Here is a 17,883-nt window from a genome sequence, read left to right as displayed (position 1 = left end):
ATAAGTGTGAATATAACCTACAAATAAAACATAAATATTGAAACATTTCAGTACGATTTTCTTTATTTATTACTTTTGTATATTTTTTCGTTTTCAGATGCACGTAAATACAGATAAGAAGAATCACTGCCTGCGTGCTTTTATTCCCAAAGTGAACACTGAATAAAATACAAAAAATGAAGTGTTGTTGTGTTTTTTGCCAATGACTTTTCTAAGGGTTAATATAAATTTGTACGAAGTAGTCGATTTCGCGAATCATCTTTGCAATTTAAAAATAAATAAATACCTATTCAACATATAGGGTAAAACTAAAAACGTCTAACGATTATCAAATATTGCGAATATATTTGATTAATCAAATAAAAGTTTTTTTTATTGATATACAGTTAATGTGGGTTACTGCTAGCTGTGGATGTCGGATAATACAAGTGATGCCCGAAAAAAAATTATACCCAATGTGGTAGTACCGGTACTCGTCTGACACTTGGGTTATATCGGTGCTGACTGCTGATCCATATCAATTTGATTTAGGAATTTCCGACATGATTTGCGAACATTAGCATAGGCTATAGTAACGATTGCAAGAATCACCAACAGTCACTAAAAGCTGTTTTTACCGAAATGCGTGATTTAGCAAACGAGATAAAAATCGCGCTTTAAGAAAACAGTTGGCTTCCTTTTAGTATGGCGTAAGAGCAGGGTTCTTACACTTTTTAGGCTATGAGGGTAGTATGAAAGCACATGCTTCAACAAATACAATAGAACGATTGAAAAGTTTTCTAAATAAGTAGATAATTTAGCATAATTTTTGCAATATGCTAAATAGGCTATATGGTTGCTTTAAAGGTGAGACATATTCTATTAATTATAGGATAAATTTAAGCCTCATTCGGTAGGCCTACTTTGTGTTTTATTCCGATGGCGATGAACTGTCATCCAAAAAATACCAAATAACGTATTTACGAAAGTCAAATGAATAAACTTATTAGAATAAACCAGAGAATCGAAACGTTTGACTTTTCCGTTTCAGCTTCGGTTGCAAGTATTTTTGCGGAATACGGTTCCGTTCCAGTTTCGGTTGAAAGCGATTTAAAAATTCCTGTTGGGCTCCGCTTCGACCATTGTTTTAAAATTTTAAAACCTGTTCTTAAATCCCGGTTCGGATACAATATAAGTTGCGTTGAATCTAAAAATGTGGGTTAATAAATTTAGAATAAATTATTGATTTGTAACTCGCATTAAACCAAGGTTCGTGGTGTTATTTTTCCTGTTTGTCCTGTTACGTTGTGTCATACATTCAAGACTGCCTATCACTTTCAATCTCAAGGATAAAAAGTTCTGCAAATTGCTGATTTATTGGTATATATTCCATTCGCAATATTTGAAAAATATAATGTTTTGTTTTATTAAGCATGAGGAAAAAACATTCATAATTGTTTTATGTAAACTATACTGTACAATTATATTTGGCATTCTTTCGTCCGGACCAAGGAAAGGGGGTTCATAAAACAATAAGGTTATCTACTCAAGTGTCAAGAAATGTAAAGACTTATAATTTTAGGAAAAATACGAGTGACGAGATAAACCACGGGGTAGATAAAATTAAAACATTTATAACCGCATACAAAAAGTAAAAATATACATTTGAATTAATCTATGCTATTCACATAATCAAATGTTCGCCAGGGCAACTGACGCAAGTGCATACAGAACAAAATATTTTCAATATCCTGATAGTAATAGTCGCTAACGAATAAACAGACGGAGATATGGTCAAAAAATTCACCAGTGCAATAAAATGTTTTAAGTAAAAATGTTGCTGCGTGTAGTGGTGTTTAGCTAATGCAAACGGTGTATAACGTTTTTATATATGGATTGTGTGGCCCCAGTATAAACGCAAAATCTCCGTAACTGGCTTTAGTTACTTATATCAAAAAGTTACAAATCATGCTGCGCGGTAAAACAACAAAAACAAACTCCTTACAGAGAACCTGTGACGACTAAAATTTTACTAAAACGGTTAAAATATTTTTACTGCTCATGTAATAGGACGTCGGCAATTTGTGCACGTTCCTCCTGGGGGCTGATTGAGCGTTATAATTTCCGAATTGGTCTTGCAATAACGACAACGAGCTTTCTTGAGAACTTTGATAGACTCAGCCTCGGCTCCGTTGTTTGTGTTGAACCCAATGAAGAACTCAACCCGGGTACACTGTTCCGAAAATCGGGTGCCGTGCAGCTCGTACTTTTTAGGTGTAAAGAAGAGCCTCACCTGAGACTTTGGTAATGGAACGTCAAGATCGAGTGAAATAAATCCAATAAGTGGCTGGCTGGATTTAATTAAAGTCCCGGTGCAAACTTTTAACTTACTAGTGGCTTCAGGGTCGCTCCAGGTTTTGCGCTCTCTTTGCCAAGAGCCCATCTTGCGACGCGGTATTAACTTTCGGATGGTTAGCTTGTCGTGGTCAGCCAACAGTTCCTTGCTCTTTATATAGTGCTGTTCGTACTTTGACCGCATTTTTATGGCAATTTCCTCTGCGTTTTTTAAATGCTGCTTTCTCATGTACTCCCCTGCGGAAAACATGGTCATCAGGAAGTGTACCACGTAAAGGTAGAATGTGGCGAATCCGAACTCTTTTCGGCTTTCCCACTGCTCCATCTTCTGAAGCACATCTATAAGATCATACTGGTCCGGGACAAGACGGTGTCGAATGGCGTCGAGCCATTCCTGCATTTCAACTGTAATGTGCAGTCGGTCGTAGAGGTCATTTGAAAGAACCTTTACGATAGTTTTACTGAGCAACTGCACCAACGTTTTTATATCTTTTTTGTCTGAAATATCATCGATATGATTAGATTTTTTACGGCCGGATGAATGTTTCATTTTGATCGCGGCAATTTTGCTTCGAACAAGAGGAATATCTGGATAGGTGTCGTCAAGTGTTTCTAGGGTAACCTGAACTTCCTTAAAGTATACATTAAACTTGTTGACACACTTAAAGTAGTCTGGAAGATTGCGCAGTTCGTCGGGCGTCGTGTATTGCTGACATTCGACCAAAATCTGATCACACACTGAGTGAGACTCTTTAACAAAGTCGCGCAGACGCACGTCTTCTTTGTTCACAGGACCGTTAAAAATTCTCGCAATATTGTACTTCTGGTCAAATATTTCAACCATAAGAAGGCGAACTCTCACTTCACCAAGATAACCGTACAAACGATTTTGAACGACGTAACGTCGACCCTGTGTAAAGTTATCTACCGCTAATTGCGCCGAAGTCAGTGCCTCTCTGGACCGATTGCAATCACGCTCGTATTCAACTCTACGCAAATAGGAATAGCCAAACATGTGATGGAGTCTTGCGCGTACATTGTCCCTTTGTTCAGGGTCTCTTTCTTTTCTTTCTTTGACGCGAAGTTCAACTGCCTTTGTTAGATAGGTTTCAGCATCATCAAATTTCTTGTACATACTACAGATACGTCCTAAATGTGCCAGGCATTCTGGCTGATCTGGAAAAGCTTTTGTGAGCTCCTTCATTACCGTTATCCGATCCTCTTGTGAAATGATGTCGTCCAACAGTCTTGAAAGCATATTTTTCTTTCCTTTACCATCGGTGATGTCGACGTCAACGTAATCTCTGGTGGTGACCATGTGGAAAAGTGGCTTTAGCAGTTTTTCCACTTTCATTTTTCCAACCCTAGATTTAATATATGTAATGAACTCGATAACAAACCAATGAAGTTTTCCTTGAGCCTGCTTAGATAATCTACCTGGCTTCGAGGTGGATGCGTCTCCACGAAGAGCGAGAACGAACTCAAGAATCTCTTTTGCCACTGCGTTATAATTGATTTTCCAATACCCTTTAGTTTCATTTACGAACTGCTTTCCCGCATGCAAACTTTCTCTAGATACATAGCGCTTCGTGTCTGTCAACATTGGCCGAAAGACCTCTCCCGGAATTCCGCATTGACCGTAGTACATCAACAAAGAAAGATAACCCACTATTCTCTGCCAGCTTTGTAGCCGGTCAGCCTTTGGTTCCATGTAACCACGGACATAACTTTTTACACCCTTAAACTCATGATTAAATGCAGCTAGCCCAAACTCAAAAACCTCCCTTGGTCTGTTTTTGCTTACATCTTGCGCCAAGCGCGTCAGAGCGGTTTTGCTCTCCGGAGCAAACTTGGTAAACACTTTTGAAAGTTGGTTGGCCTCCCCTATTTTCACATTTCCCGCCAAATAACAGCAACCTCCCTTTTCATATTGGCTTCGTTTAATTTCGAGGCAGTATCTTTGAACATGAATAATAACAACCGCGAATTTTCGACTTGTATACAACCTCTCTACGTCGAAATCGCTTCTTCCGTCCACTAGGATAACTACAGGCAACTGGGTAAGCTGATGCAGCCAGTTAATGCGTTCAACTAAGTCGCTTAATGGCATGATGAGTGTAGGTTCCATAACGCAACATGGAGCTGACTTTCGAAGTTCCCAAATAATCTGGCGACCAAATGTGGTACCACCACCACCAGGAGAATGTAAAATTCGAATTATGGTAGATTTACATTCCTCAATAGATTCCTGCAAAATAAAATCACACAGTCTTTGATGAATATCTCTTTCGACTGCGATTTCGTGCATGCTAACACTGTCCCACGCAACCGTGCCTCCTTTGACAAATTCAATTGCAATATCATCATTTGTCCGAGCCACTATTTCTTCCATTGGAGAAACGATCTCTAGTAAGTCCTTTACCCATGCTAATTCCTGCCTCGGAACTGGCACCTCAGTTAAAGTGCCGTCGTCATGACGTTTTGGTAAACACATTGTTGGTGCTTTACCTATGTTTGGCGTTTCAAGATTTTTCAACCAAAGTCCAAGAGTGTTTTCTGTCACATCGATCACCTTTTGGTCAAGGTTTTTTTCAATTTCTGTAATTCGCGAGTAGGTTTGAGGAGTGGAGGGTACACAAAGGACCATTTTAAAAGAGAGATCGTTTAATTCAAGCGAAAATACTTGGTCAATATATGTCAAGAGCTCCTGCAAATATTGCGCGCTTTCTTCGCTTTGGTCAAACCATGTTACCAGAAACACCGGAGTTTTTAGATACAAGCAATGAGTCATCATATTTTCACAGTGTTCCTGGATAATCTTAAAATATTGCTTCTTCCAACGATAGCAGTTGCCAGTATGGATGTTGCTGGCCTTTTCCCTCATTCCTTTCATAAATACCCAGGAGATAGATTGGTCAGAAATGGGCTGCACTGCGTCGGAAAGGTCAGATATGATTAGACGTTTGTTTTCTTTGGTTTGGTTTTCGACCAGTCCAAGAAGTCCGCTTGTCCTGCTGTCGGGATCAAAGTCAAACACTTGCAGAAAAGGTATTTTGGAGATGCTTTTTAAGTGTTTGGCTTGATCAAGTTTGCTACTTATCAAAAAAAAGGCGAGCCGTGTGTCCAATAGATTCATTCGTATTTTGAATGACTTCTCTTGGTCACTGATTAAAGGAACCTCTTTTTCGACCGGAAGAGGATCGTTTGATTCTTTTACCCATTTTTCCACGCGACTTGCGTCGGTGTCCTGTACTTCTTCACAGACGGAATGTAGCTGGGGATTAAACTTCTCTCCTCTGTGTTCTTGCACCAAAGATGTAACTTCTAAATGCGACAATGGCGGATCTTCGTTTGATTTGATAACCCTCAGGTTCCATTTTGAAAAAATATAATTGCCTTCTTTTGTCGTTAGAACTGAGTCACTGTCAGAGCCCTCAAACTTAAAATACTGAGAATTTATCAAAAAATTCTTCAACCCTTTAACCGCCAACTGACGAAATTTTCCAATTTGACGTTCGCATTGGTTGGTTAACTCCAGGTAAGTTAATTCTCCTGAATTGGATTTTAGGCAATCGCAAACTAGCAGAAACGCAAACAGTTCCATTTTCTCGCCAGGGTCCACGATACGAAGGTCATCTAAAAATAAAACACCTTAGAAAGAAACATAAAAAAGTCGAACTTACCGGTAGGTGCGAAAATTTGTTATCAGTGTAAGATTTTATATAACTTCTGGGAATCTTTAAAACCACATATAAAAAGTAGGTTTCAACTTTTATGTTATGCAAAGTATACCTTTTTCAAACTCAGTATTTAAATTAATAAAATCGTTATCAGCCAATTATTTTTGTACATCTTAGGACAGTAAAAATATATTTGATTGCCCATGCTACCGTTTGAAAACCGTACGAAATGCACATATAAACAAAAGAATAAGAATTGTTAGCGAAGTATTGTATTGACTTATTAATACAGGAAAAAGTTGATTACACATCGTTGTTCTACCGAAAACGTTAAATTGCCGAACTAATACGCAAGGTGAACCATTTCAGCTAACAACTTCTAATATTTGCCACGAGGTCAGTTTGCTGTCAGGTAAGTCTGTTCTTGCGGCTTTCCGCAGATGTATGTGTTACAACTATATAGGGATGTCCAATAACTCCGGTTTGGGGCCGATACCAATTGCCAAGCGGTAACATCGGTATTCGTCCGATACTATAAAGTGGAATCAGTACCGATCCGATACTAAATTTACGTGGGAATTTCAGAGATTTAAATTTAACCAACTTATATCATAGGTTAATAACTGGAGAAAAAAACTTACGAACCCTAAAGCAAATTGTGGTCTAATAACCTGGAAAAAAGCCTTTGAATGTTTCAAGTTCACCTATTTTGCTTGTTGGAGCATAGTAAGAACGTCATTTGGTTTCGTATAGCGTTTTATTCAAAATTTTTGGTCCAAAATATGGGGGTAAGCATCGGGACAAAATATCAAGTATCGGACATCCTAATTACAACCGCATGAAAAATTATTACGACTAATTGGTAACTTGCGGTACTCTTTTATTGTTTTTAACATACCTGACAATGCTACTGATTCGATGTAACGGATAGCATGCTTGACCACGTTCAAACAATTAAAGTCAATTTTCATTCTCTGGAATGTTCGAAAGTAGCTCTGGATGTGTTCAGTTTTCACATCAGTATCGTGTAGGACCAGCGTCGAGTGTAGCGGAAAATATGAAGGATGTCTCAGTGGTGCCAGTTCAGTTTGACACTCGGTCGAATTCTTGTCAAGACAAACTATTCTGTAGAGGCGAAAAAAAATTATGTCAGTAATTAAAGTCAACTAGATCTTAAATTGTACAACATGTTACTTTCCGATCCTCGAACAATAGTCCAGCTTTCCGTTAAAAAAAACAATATATAAGAATACTACTTTTTCCCGTTCCTATTAAAAACCATGAGTTCTCAATTTAGGACAGGGCTCCCACTGGTGTACTTTGGCAATTTTTCGCAACGGAGTGGTTAAAAGAAAATGATGCCTTTGTTTATATGGCGAACGACAAAAAGCTTTTCCGCTAATGTAAACAAATCAGCCACCACCTATTTTACAAAATGTGGGCACCAGGCCGCAATTGTTTCTGACACAGAAAACAGATATTTTGAAATAAGACTCATGTGATATGGACCAAAGCATTTAAATGCTGGATTGTCGCGGAACACACCTTGAATAGAAATGTGATCAAGGCAACCTTTTTTGCCCGAGAAAAACACATAGCCGACATTCTCAGTAGCGCAAATTGATAACATAATATAAGGTTGTAGTATTGTTTACTTTTCCACAATTATTAGATTTTATACGTATAGGCAATTGGAATTGGTGATTTTATTAACTTTATTTTACTTAGTTTGGTGCTGTGACGTCATGTCTTGCACCTAGTGTTGTAATAACCTGACTTGACTTGACTTAAGTCTTTTGTGCAAAATGACTTGACTTGACTTAAGTCTTTCCGAATGAAGTGACTTGATTTAAGTATTTTGGATAAATACTTTGGATTAAAATGAAGTGTTTTTTGTAAGCATTTTTGTTATAAAATCGAGATATTTATCGTAATTTTTGCGCATAAAATACTTTGCTTGCTATATGAAGCGTTTTTTTGTTTTTTACGTCGGTCAGTTAATAATCGTACTACATTAACAATTATGACTTTGACTTAAGTTATTTTACAAATGACTTGTTTAGGACTTAAGTCGTTCTAAAATGACTTGTTTAGTGTTTACAACTCTGCTTCAAGTTACCTACAACTAACATAATATATCATACCGGTACTATAACCACTGAAGAGTTGCTAAACCACAAATTTTACGTAATTTTTATCATTTTTATGGCGCATTAATGACGTCATAACTTGATTTAATCGATTAGGTCAATATAGACTGTTTAGCTTCCCTCCTTTGAAAATTTAAATATTTTGCCAAATCATATGTGATTATAGACCTAATTAGGTTAATGTTTAATACATTAAAATTTAAGGTTTTTGAAAACTTGAAAGGGGGTCGCAACATCAAAAAGGTAGGCATCCACGTATCTAGTGTTTATATAGGCCTATTTTGAATTTCATAACCCACAAGAAATACGGATAACGTCATTATGGCGTGTCTGGGAAAAAAGTCGAAAGGACTTTATGGCGTTCTTGACACCTTTCTCGTTATGATTTAAGAAAAAAATGTTCTGTTGCAATTGGTTTGATTTTTACACTACATGTTTACTTGCTTATGACGTTCCTTGTGTCCACAGTTTGGTGTGATGGTCCAACCTGAGTTTGGTAATTATTAATCTCCTAATGGCCAAGTTGGTTGGTGGACCTAGATAAGCGTTTTCTCTAGCAATGGAAATTGGCCCGAATACTTGTAACAGTAAAATGTAATCTATTTACTGAATCAAAATTTATAAAATGTTATTAAAAAATGTTTAATTTATACCACTTAACCTTTTCTTTTTCAGGGATTTTATACTTATGCGCGGTTCATTTTCAAGCGACAGTCCTGATGCTCGGGCGCTGGGAATTCAAAATATTTACCGCCAAAGAAATATCGGCCTATATATTAATGAGATATTTACAATAAGGAACTTAAAAATACTAATAAACGATACATGATGTCTTGCAGTATAACGTTATCTTTAACAAAAACAAAATAATTGATGTTAGTTGCAAGACATTGCAAGTTGCAACTGATGCTTTGTGTGACACGCACAATGTTAACAAACTCAATCGTTTAACAAATTAATTGTGTAAAAAATGTAAAGTTTAAACCTTGTTTTGCTGTGTTTTGCGCAGGTCATTAGGTTGGATATTATATGTCTTCCACCGATGAGACATTTTGCAACCTGATAGTTCTTCGAAGTCAGCTCCAATTCTATCTCATCCCTAAGTTTGGGCGACGAACAAAACACTGCTACGTCAAACGTAGTTTCAACCCCAGACGAAGATGGCACTGTTACTGTTTAAATTAAAATATTTGTACACCATTCATTATTATTATATATCGTTTTCACTTCATTATTACAAAAACAATATCTGCTGTGTGGCCAATAACCTCTTTATTTTTATTAACTGAACGTTAAGTCGAAAATAATGTTTACTTACAAAACAACGTGAATGTAAACGATATAGTCATATTAAATAATGCACATTAAAATGTTACCTGAGGTGCTAGATTCATCGTGAAAGCTCATCTTTTAGCTTCTTGTTCGAAAGATGGTGCCCTACATAAAGCATACAAATTTAAACCACAAAAAACACTGGTCTCGACAGATTGATTTTAATAGGGGAGAAGTGGGACCAATGCACCAGTGGGACCAATGCACCAGTCCTGCAATTTGCCCCCTTAACAATTAAAAAAAAATTTCAACACATTTATGGAATCGAGATTTTTCCAAAACGCGTGTTTCACGTGATTTTTGTCCTCTAACTTTTAAGGATTCATGGTAATGACAAATATTCTAATTTGTGAGGCTAAACTAAATATTTGCAGCTGTCTTTAAGTCGCGCTATCTCATAGTGTTTACTTCTTAGAAAGTTTTAGTTTAGTAACAAGCATGTCATAAGCTTACTTTAAGTTGTGAAAGTGGTTGTTTAAACCAGACATAGTAGGTTTGGATTTTCTAGACTATGACAAAAAGTAAAATATGACGGTGATGGGACCTATGCTCCACTACTCCCCGGGACCAATGCACCATTGGTGCAATGGTCCGACAGGTTATTATTTATTCTAAACCATTGTGACTATGGTATTTTATAGAAAAAATGCCGACATTTAAGAAATAGAAGGGTATAAAGGGGCAGTTTTCGGACTACCAGCTAAAATGTGCTGTTAAACATGTTCTGGAAAATGGGACACCATTAGGTAGGAAGAAAGTCGTGGAGTAGGAAGAAGTCGTGGAGTCAGTTACTGGACCTTACGAAGATACGTATCCAAAGTGCGTAGTGGAGAAAAAAGTGCTGACACAATTAAAAAGTTATCCAGGGCGCTCTGATAGTGATGTTGATTTTCAATGTCAGTTCAACAGTGATGATTCAGAGACGTTCTTTGATATTGAGGATGAACAAAATTCAGCAGACCAGGAAACGACCAGGACTGTTCCGAGTACGGTCGAAAATGGAGCATTTGTGGTCGCACGAGTATACTCATCTCAAGAAAAATTTAGGAATTTATAGCACAAGTAGTATCTGGACCTGATTTTGACAATGACTACGAGGTAAATTTTCTTAAAAGGTCAGAAAAGGTTAAAAGTGGCTTTGTGTATCCTAAACATGAAGACTTAGTGTGTGTGATGCAGCCACCTTCACCTGTAGCCCAGACCAAGCGCCTCTCTGGTATCCTGAAATTTTCTGTCGATTTATCGCATTACAATATTGCTTAATTTTCGTGATCTTTCGTAACATAACACCAATTTAGTTTCAAACATGGCTGTCAATGTTGAGCTGTGTCTACCCAAATGACTGATATAAAAAATACGGGTCTGAATCATGGGCGTAATCAGGAGGCCATGACCCCAAATTTCGAACTTACATATTCAGAACATTACGACATGTGGCCCTAAAATTTTGCCTGGCTACACCACTGCTGCCTCTAACATTGTAAACGTTTTAATTCTTGATCGCTTGACCCTTGCAGCAATTGTCTCAATATGGTGCATTGGTCCCTTGCCCCCTCACTTTTCACAAATAATATAATCAATTAAAAAACAATCGAGCCATTTTTGGATTTGCTTACTGCTTGGTTAGTTTAGTTACGTTTGTATGTTGTACATAATGTACAAATTTTAAAAACTTTCGTTCTAAGAATAAAAAGATACAACAAAAAATGTGGTAAGTGGTGCATTGGTCCCACCTCTCCCCTACGCTTGAATAAATACTTTAAAACTCTACTGATCGGTAGGAAAGCCAAAAAATAGCACTTTAACATAAAACGTGGCAACGCAAAAAAATACTTTTCAACGCAGAACGAATGCAAAACGAAAAAACTGTTACCTGCGTTTTATTACTAAATGAATATAGGCTACTTGTTCTGCGTTTTTAAACGTGTTTTGAGTACTGTCGTGTGTTGCCGTGTTTTATCTAATACCGTGTTGGTAAAACAGGATTTTCCTCACTGATTAAGTTTTGCGTTACTAATCAGGGTCTATTTAGGCGTCAAACTGTCGTAGATACAATTGTAACGCCCAAATTGTTGCCCACGCTTTTATTTTACAAATCTTTCGCCTACCTTCCACTGAATGAAATTACACTAACTTGCTGTGTATGAAATGTTAGGCAATATATTAATTATGAATGGAGCCTAATTCACCCCAATTAAGAATAAAGTATGCATAATTAATGATGTAAAAATTTTGCACACTTCATTTAAACTAATTCAGGTTTGTAGATATTTCACCAGTATAATCCAAATTATATTACAAATAAACTGGAAATTGTAAGAAGCAACACCACAGTTATACCTATTCAACCTATGTCTTCATGCAACGTTGGTCATTTTTCTGGCACCTTCAAGACAAAGTTTTATATAACTAATATGCTGAGCTATAAAGAAAGGTAAGACATAAATGAGATTTTATGCATTTAGAAACACTTAGATTCACACAAAACGCAGAAATAATTATTTAAACTAAAATAAGTACTGTATGTAGAAATTACATGATGAAGTCTAAGCCTACACAGTGAAATAAAACATATTGGCGCGAGCACACTTTATTAATTTCACACAAGCTTTACATCTCCATGTAAATTGTTTCTTTTACTGACATAATTTGGATATGGAATTTTCAAGACGCAACTTCCCTATGTTCACATTACTGCAAACTTGTGATTTGTGTCTCGGAATAAACGTTTTTTTTTTATATATTAGGTACGGTACCCCTAATTATGAATACCTACAATATGATTAAGTATCATTGAAAACACACACAATACAAATGTGATTCACGCAAAACGCGAATCATTTTTGCGTTTAGGTCGTCTAAATAGGTAAAACAGATAATTTTAGGGTGGCAATACCCGTGTTTTGTTTCTTATATACACGGAAAGCAGTTAATATTATCGCGCTTAGAGTATGTTTCGTCTTAACCAAATATATTTATTCACTTTTGCACAATGCTGACAGCTGCTACGCTGCATACCTTAAACGCGTGGATGTTGAATCAACTACATATTGTAATTGGAATATTTTCGTATAAAACCGAAGCTTGAAAAATATGCTGGAATCACTATCAATATATAAGTTCCGTAAGTAAATTTAAGTGCTTCGAACGAGGCTCTTCGTATAGGACTTTTATGGTTCTTGGCCCCCTCTGAAAAGCTATCTACCCTCGTGACCTCCCTGCTTATAAAATACCTAGCATTTTGTTTAACGCCTATTAATTGTTTTACTTCTTCACGTTAATAACAAATACAGTCATATTCGGCTCCGTTTTGTACTAAGCCAAGCATTCATCGAAATGATTTCTCGAGTTTCGTTTTATTAATGCGTTACTATTACCCTTTGACAAATAACTGTGCATAACCTCGCTGAATGTAAGCCTAAAATTGACTTTAAGTAACCCTGCAGCGTAGCCTACTTTATGCGTTTTACGATGGAGTGTTTCTTTTGCAAACTAAACGCCCTGTAGCGTATTTTTCATCGTTGTACCTGGCATTACACGTTAGTTTCTCGCCCAACAGCATTTGTCGGACACTCAATGATTAGGTAAAGGGTATAGGTAAGTAGCCCAGGGGTCGGCAACCCCTGGCACGCGAGATGATTTTTCAGGGCACGCGAGATGATTTTTCAGGGCACGCCAAGTGATTTAACGCGCATGTTATATCCTTAAGAAAGTACAACATTACATCACTACCACATCAATAACATTATTATTACATCACTAGCGCTAACTAAATGGTTGCACAAATTCACACATTTCCAGTTCTGCAGTGTTTGTGTCACAAATTAGTGTCTCAACTGTTGTATTTAACATTATTTTTGTTGGGGTTAGACTCGTTGTTTACGCCGAACAGTTAATACAACGTCACAATGCCCTAAAATTGGCGTGATGTCGACTGCGTTAAAGCAGGGCATTCTATATTATTAAGCATGTGCATTTTTGTGCGACTGAGAAACCAGGCTAAAAGCGAAACTGTGCAGGATTAGGGTATCTTTACAGAATGAAATTAGATTTTTAATAGCGTCTCCCAAGGTACGTAAATTAGATGTCAGATCACAGCAGGGCTGGGGGGTTGGATTCGGGACTCGAGTAAGACTAGTTAAAACTATCCGAGTCCCGAGTCCGAATTTTGATACTGATATTACTGCAAACTGCAAATTGTAATGGTGGAATAGGATTAGTATATGGTGGCATGTTTTCCATGACCCTTATGAGTGGATTGCTGAAAATCCATCTTATTTTTGTTGCATAAATTGGCGGTACACAGGCTGTAAAGTCTGATCCGGACTCGGGACTCGATGAAATTGTACATTTGGCCGAGGTCGGACTCGGGTTGTTTAAAACCAAACATGAAAAAATGTTTGGCACGCGAGTTGTTGATATTTTAAAATTATTTATATACTGGCACACTGCATACGAAAGGTTGCAGACCCCAAGTAGCCCAATACTTGGCCGCGCGACAGATCGCCCCCTCGCTCTGAGGCCTCGTGGCATTGCACAGGCTACACTTATGGTAGCTACAGCCCTGGTTAAGATCGCTGGATTACACATTGTCAGGCAAACACAGGATATTTTGGGTTAACGTAACGACTTGATACACTGATCTTGCCTTTTTTCAATTCATAACAATCCAACACTTAGCTTTGTCAATGCATTTCTATTTAAACTATCATACAGCCTCTCGCGAAAACAGCTACAGTCAAAATGAGGAACTAGTCTTGATAATGTTTTTGCTAAGACTGTAACTGATATGGTACCGTCAGCTTCCCAAATGTGTAGTGTTTTGAAGTCGTAAAACACTTGTATAGTGAGAACACATTCTCTTATTACTGCTTGGCGGATATTTGTACAGCTATTTTCGTGTAATACAATTTATAGCAAAATATTATTATAATTGTTTCTCAGTCAGTCAGTCCTATACACTTGGAAACTTGTTCTCTTCGGGTAATTACACTTTAATAGCTATTAACTATTATTCTTATCACTGAAGTATAGAAATGTTATATCATTTCTAAATAACCCATAGCATTATTATCTCAAACCCATTAACGTATTCAAACTTTTTTAACCATAACAACGCCAAGGACTAATCAGTTGCCGGCATTTCCTTCTTTTCTACACCGCGCGAATACCTCGTCATACTTGACCGAACTCGACTAACCTTTTTCCCCACACTATTTACCAGATACAAATATATGTTGTTTTCGGTGTATATAACTTTTTTAATATGCTTGGCATTGAAATGTATTTCATTAGGTGGGTTAATAAAAACTAGTAGCTTAAAAAACTGTTCAATATAACTCGCGCTGCGTTTCAACACTCGTAAAATAAGCGTCGCGCGCATAGACAACAAATTTTATTTTGCATGTTGGAATTTTTTATTGGGAAGTAGGGATCTTTAAAATACAACGATCATTTTAGGGGCGTTTAACCTGCAGCCCACGGGCCACATATTTCACGCCAAAGCTTTAGCAGCATTTATTTGACTATTACCTGAGTTTAGATTATTAAGATATGGTCTTGTTATCATCCTGCTTTAATCATACGATGCGGGTAATTCTGCGCCTTTAATGAAGATTATGTTGTTGCAATCATAGTTACATTGTGGCAGAAGCTTTGCTCGTCGTATCGAAGTGTTGGGATTTTACATCATTCGGCTATAAATGACTTACACAAAATCCGGATCTTTACATTTCATTCATTGACCTTTGGTGAAAACATGGACAACAAATATACTAGCCTATATACATACATCAATATCTGAGCGTGTATTTTTTCTATTTTAACCATTAAGAACTAGATGTGATAATTCCCACAAAAAGGAACGTCAAAGGTAGTCATTTAAGCTGTTTTTTCTCAACTATCAACAGTCTGATTTTTTTTGTAAACAGCCATAACTGTGCATGGACTTTCAAGCAATGGCGGTGTTTTGGTGCTCTGGACGTTGATGCGTGAATCGACTGACCCAATGGAAGTTCAGTATCGTTTATTATGTTACTAATTAAAGACGTCACACCATACAGGATAGTGTCAATATTGAGTTATTATCGGTAAATGATATAATAGGATCTGTGAAGTTGTTTCGTTGTTTCGAATAAATAAAAAGAATGCCGAGGTAGGTCCTACTATATTACCATGATCTGGTTTAATGTTGTTGTTTTTTTTTCCTCCTATATTTTGTATTTTTTTGACAACTGTCTCGTTTTTTGTTTCTGCCATGTCACGCTTGACTTAAGTTTTAAAGAATCAAGAACGAATACAAAAATGGCAATTGTTGACTATAGTAGGTCTACAGGTGGTAACAAAACAAATATAATTGGAAAGTTTAAAAGTCAAAGGAAATTGGAAGTATAAAACACACTTTACAACAAATTGAGGCATTAACTTTAATAAGTATGCCTAGGCTATTTTAACAAAGTATAAATAATACGAAAGCAGGTTACTCTTTTTTAAAACCAACGGAGACCTAAAAAAATATCCACCACATATAGAAACAATGGAGGAGCCCGTCCAAGAAACATGTCACTCGTGTGGTTTGTGCTCGAAATATCTTAGGAGTTTTCTTAACCTTGCAATCCACTAAGGAGTAAAACGTGGTGCTGTTGGTAGCTTTGGCCGTTCTATATTCAAACCTGGATAACGGAATAGAAAGATTCTTGTGCAGGGCTAAACTGAGTCTGTTAGGGGCTGAAACTTGTTACGCTAAGATTAGAATCCGAATCCATTTGTTAAAGGTTGTTCGAAGGTTGCGTGTTTTAACAGTCCAGCATAATAACTTCTGTCCGTTACATTATTTTAGTTGAGTGAGTTGAGCCATTGTCCAGTTGTGTTCAGTTCAGTTAAGGTAAGTCAAGTCAAGTTAAGTCTGATTGAGTTTAAGTCTAGCTTGGCTTTATGCAAACGGCTTTGTAGGCCTACACATCGCCTGGCCAAAGAATCGTTAAGCAGAGGCGTGTTAACGGAATGGAAATAACCGTTTCGTGTTACTTAACGCGGTTAATGTTTTATGGTGGCAGGACTGCGTTTAAGTCACGTCATAAAGTTGATTTTAAAACTAAGTTTCAGATAACAAAAACAAATAGTAAGACGACCCCTACACTGCTAAAGCTAAAAAAAATAAATAGCGTGTTTTACATTATTTGTAAACAAAAATATTATTATATGAAGTATACGCAGATTAAGAAAATACAACGTTATTCACAAGTGACATTGTTATTAAAAGTATGCTTCACCTATCGTTTAAAATTGATAGTATGCATTCTTTGTCCAAATTCATGTTATTAAAAATTTACAGACACAAAATGGAGTACTTCTTGGTCGTGCAGCGTTTCGTTTTCGAAGCAAGCAAGTCACATTGATATACGTTGACGAACTTAACGTTCGTCACATCTTGCATAAAAGAAGTATTCATGTAAAGCTATATTTGATGTAATGTTATGGTAAAACAAGTGGTTTGTAACGATTATGTTTGCTTTTTTTATTGTATTGTTTTGAAATTGCCTAATTTTGGCCGAATATCCTTAAGGTGTGTATTTGCTAGTCCAGCAGTCTAATTTTTAACTATAGGGCTACCCAATTGCGGCGGTCGGAACGCTCACTAATTTAAGTGTTTGAGGTGTTTAAGCTCATCCAGCTAAACGCTACATGTTACCCCGTTAAAACAATTATTAAACCAACGCACAATATTTGAGTTAGAGTGGGGGTTAGTGTTTGGGTGAAGGTGGGTCAAGTGTTATTATACTTAATAATAATACTGTGAGCGTTCCGACCATTCATCTTTCCGTAAATTAGTGTTACCCCTTTTTGCATTATATATCGTCCTATTTTGGCGTAAGATTTTAGCCGAAAAAAAATTGTGGCATTATTAGTTTGCAGTCCGGTATAGGGCTAGAACTATTTTTGCCACTATTGGTCTGGAATCCTACCCCTTTTTCTCAGTAAAGAAACATGTTGTCAAAATTAGACTACAAGGACGAAATCAATATCAAAAAATAAATTTATTAAGTCGCACCTTAACCAAATACTATAAGCAAGGGGTAATACTAATTTACGGAATGATGAATGGTCGGAATGGTCGGAACGCTCACTTATTTAAGTGTTACCCCGTTAAAACAATTATTAAACCAACGCACAATATTTGGTTTAGGGTGGGGTTAGCGTTTGGGTGAAGGTGGGTCAAGTGTTATTATATTTAATAATAATACTGTGAGCGTTCCGACCATTCCGACCATTCATCATTCCGTAAATTAGTGTTACCCTAAGCAAGGAAAAGGCTTTTCAGCCGGATACCAAAGTAGTTTAAATCGACATATGATCATTGATCACTAATAGGTGCAAGCGTTAAAAAG

The 17,883-nt window shown here is 36.9% G+C and overlaps 1 protein-coding gene across 1 annotated transcript; it reads right to left on the bottom strand.

The window, feature by feature from the left end:
* Positions 1–2,038: 2,038 nt before the first annotated feature.
* LOC146164570 (uncharacterized) lies at positions 2,039–11,920 on the bottom strand. The gene is made up of 5 exons (XM_083380757.1): positions 11,837–11,920; positions 9,541–9,601; positions 9,150–9,336; positions 6,913–7,139; positions 2,039–5,970 (listed from the first exon to the last, which is right to left on the bottom strand). Exons 2-5 carry the CDS (start codon positions 9,569–9,571, stop codon positions 2,039–2,041), a joined length of 4,377 nt encoding a protein of 1,458 aa, XP_083236883.1. The 5' UTR covers positions 9,572–9,601; positions 11,837–11,920.
* Positions 11,921–17,883: the final 5,963 nt, after the last annotated feature.

Source organism: Ascidiella aspersa, chromosome 2, assembly GCF_963924565.1.
Source record: "Ascidiella aspersa chromosome 2, kaAscAspe10.2, whole genome shotgun sequence".
Lineage (NCBI taxonomy): Eukaryota > Metazoa > Chordata > Ascidiacea > Phlebobranchia > Ascidiidae > Ascidiella > Ascidiella aspersa.
This window is presented reverse-complemented; position numbering and strand designations above follow the sequence as displayed.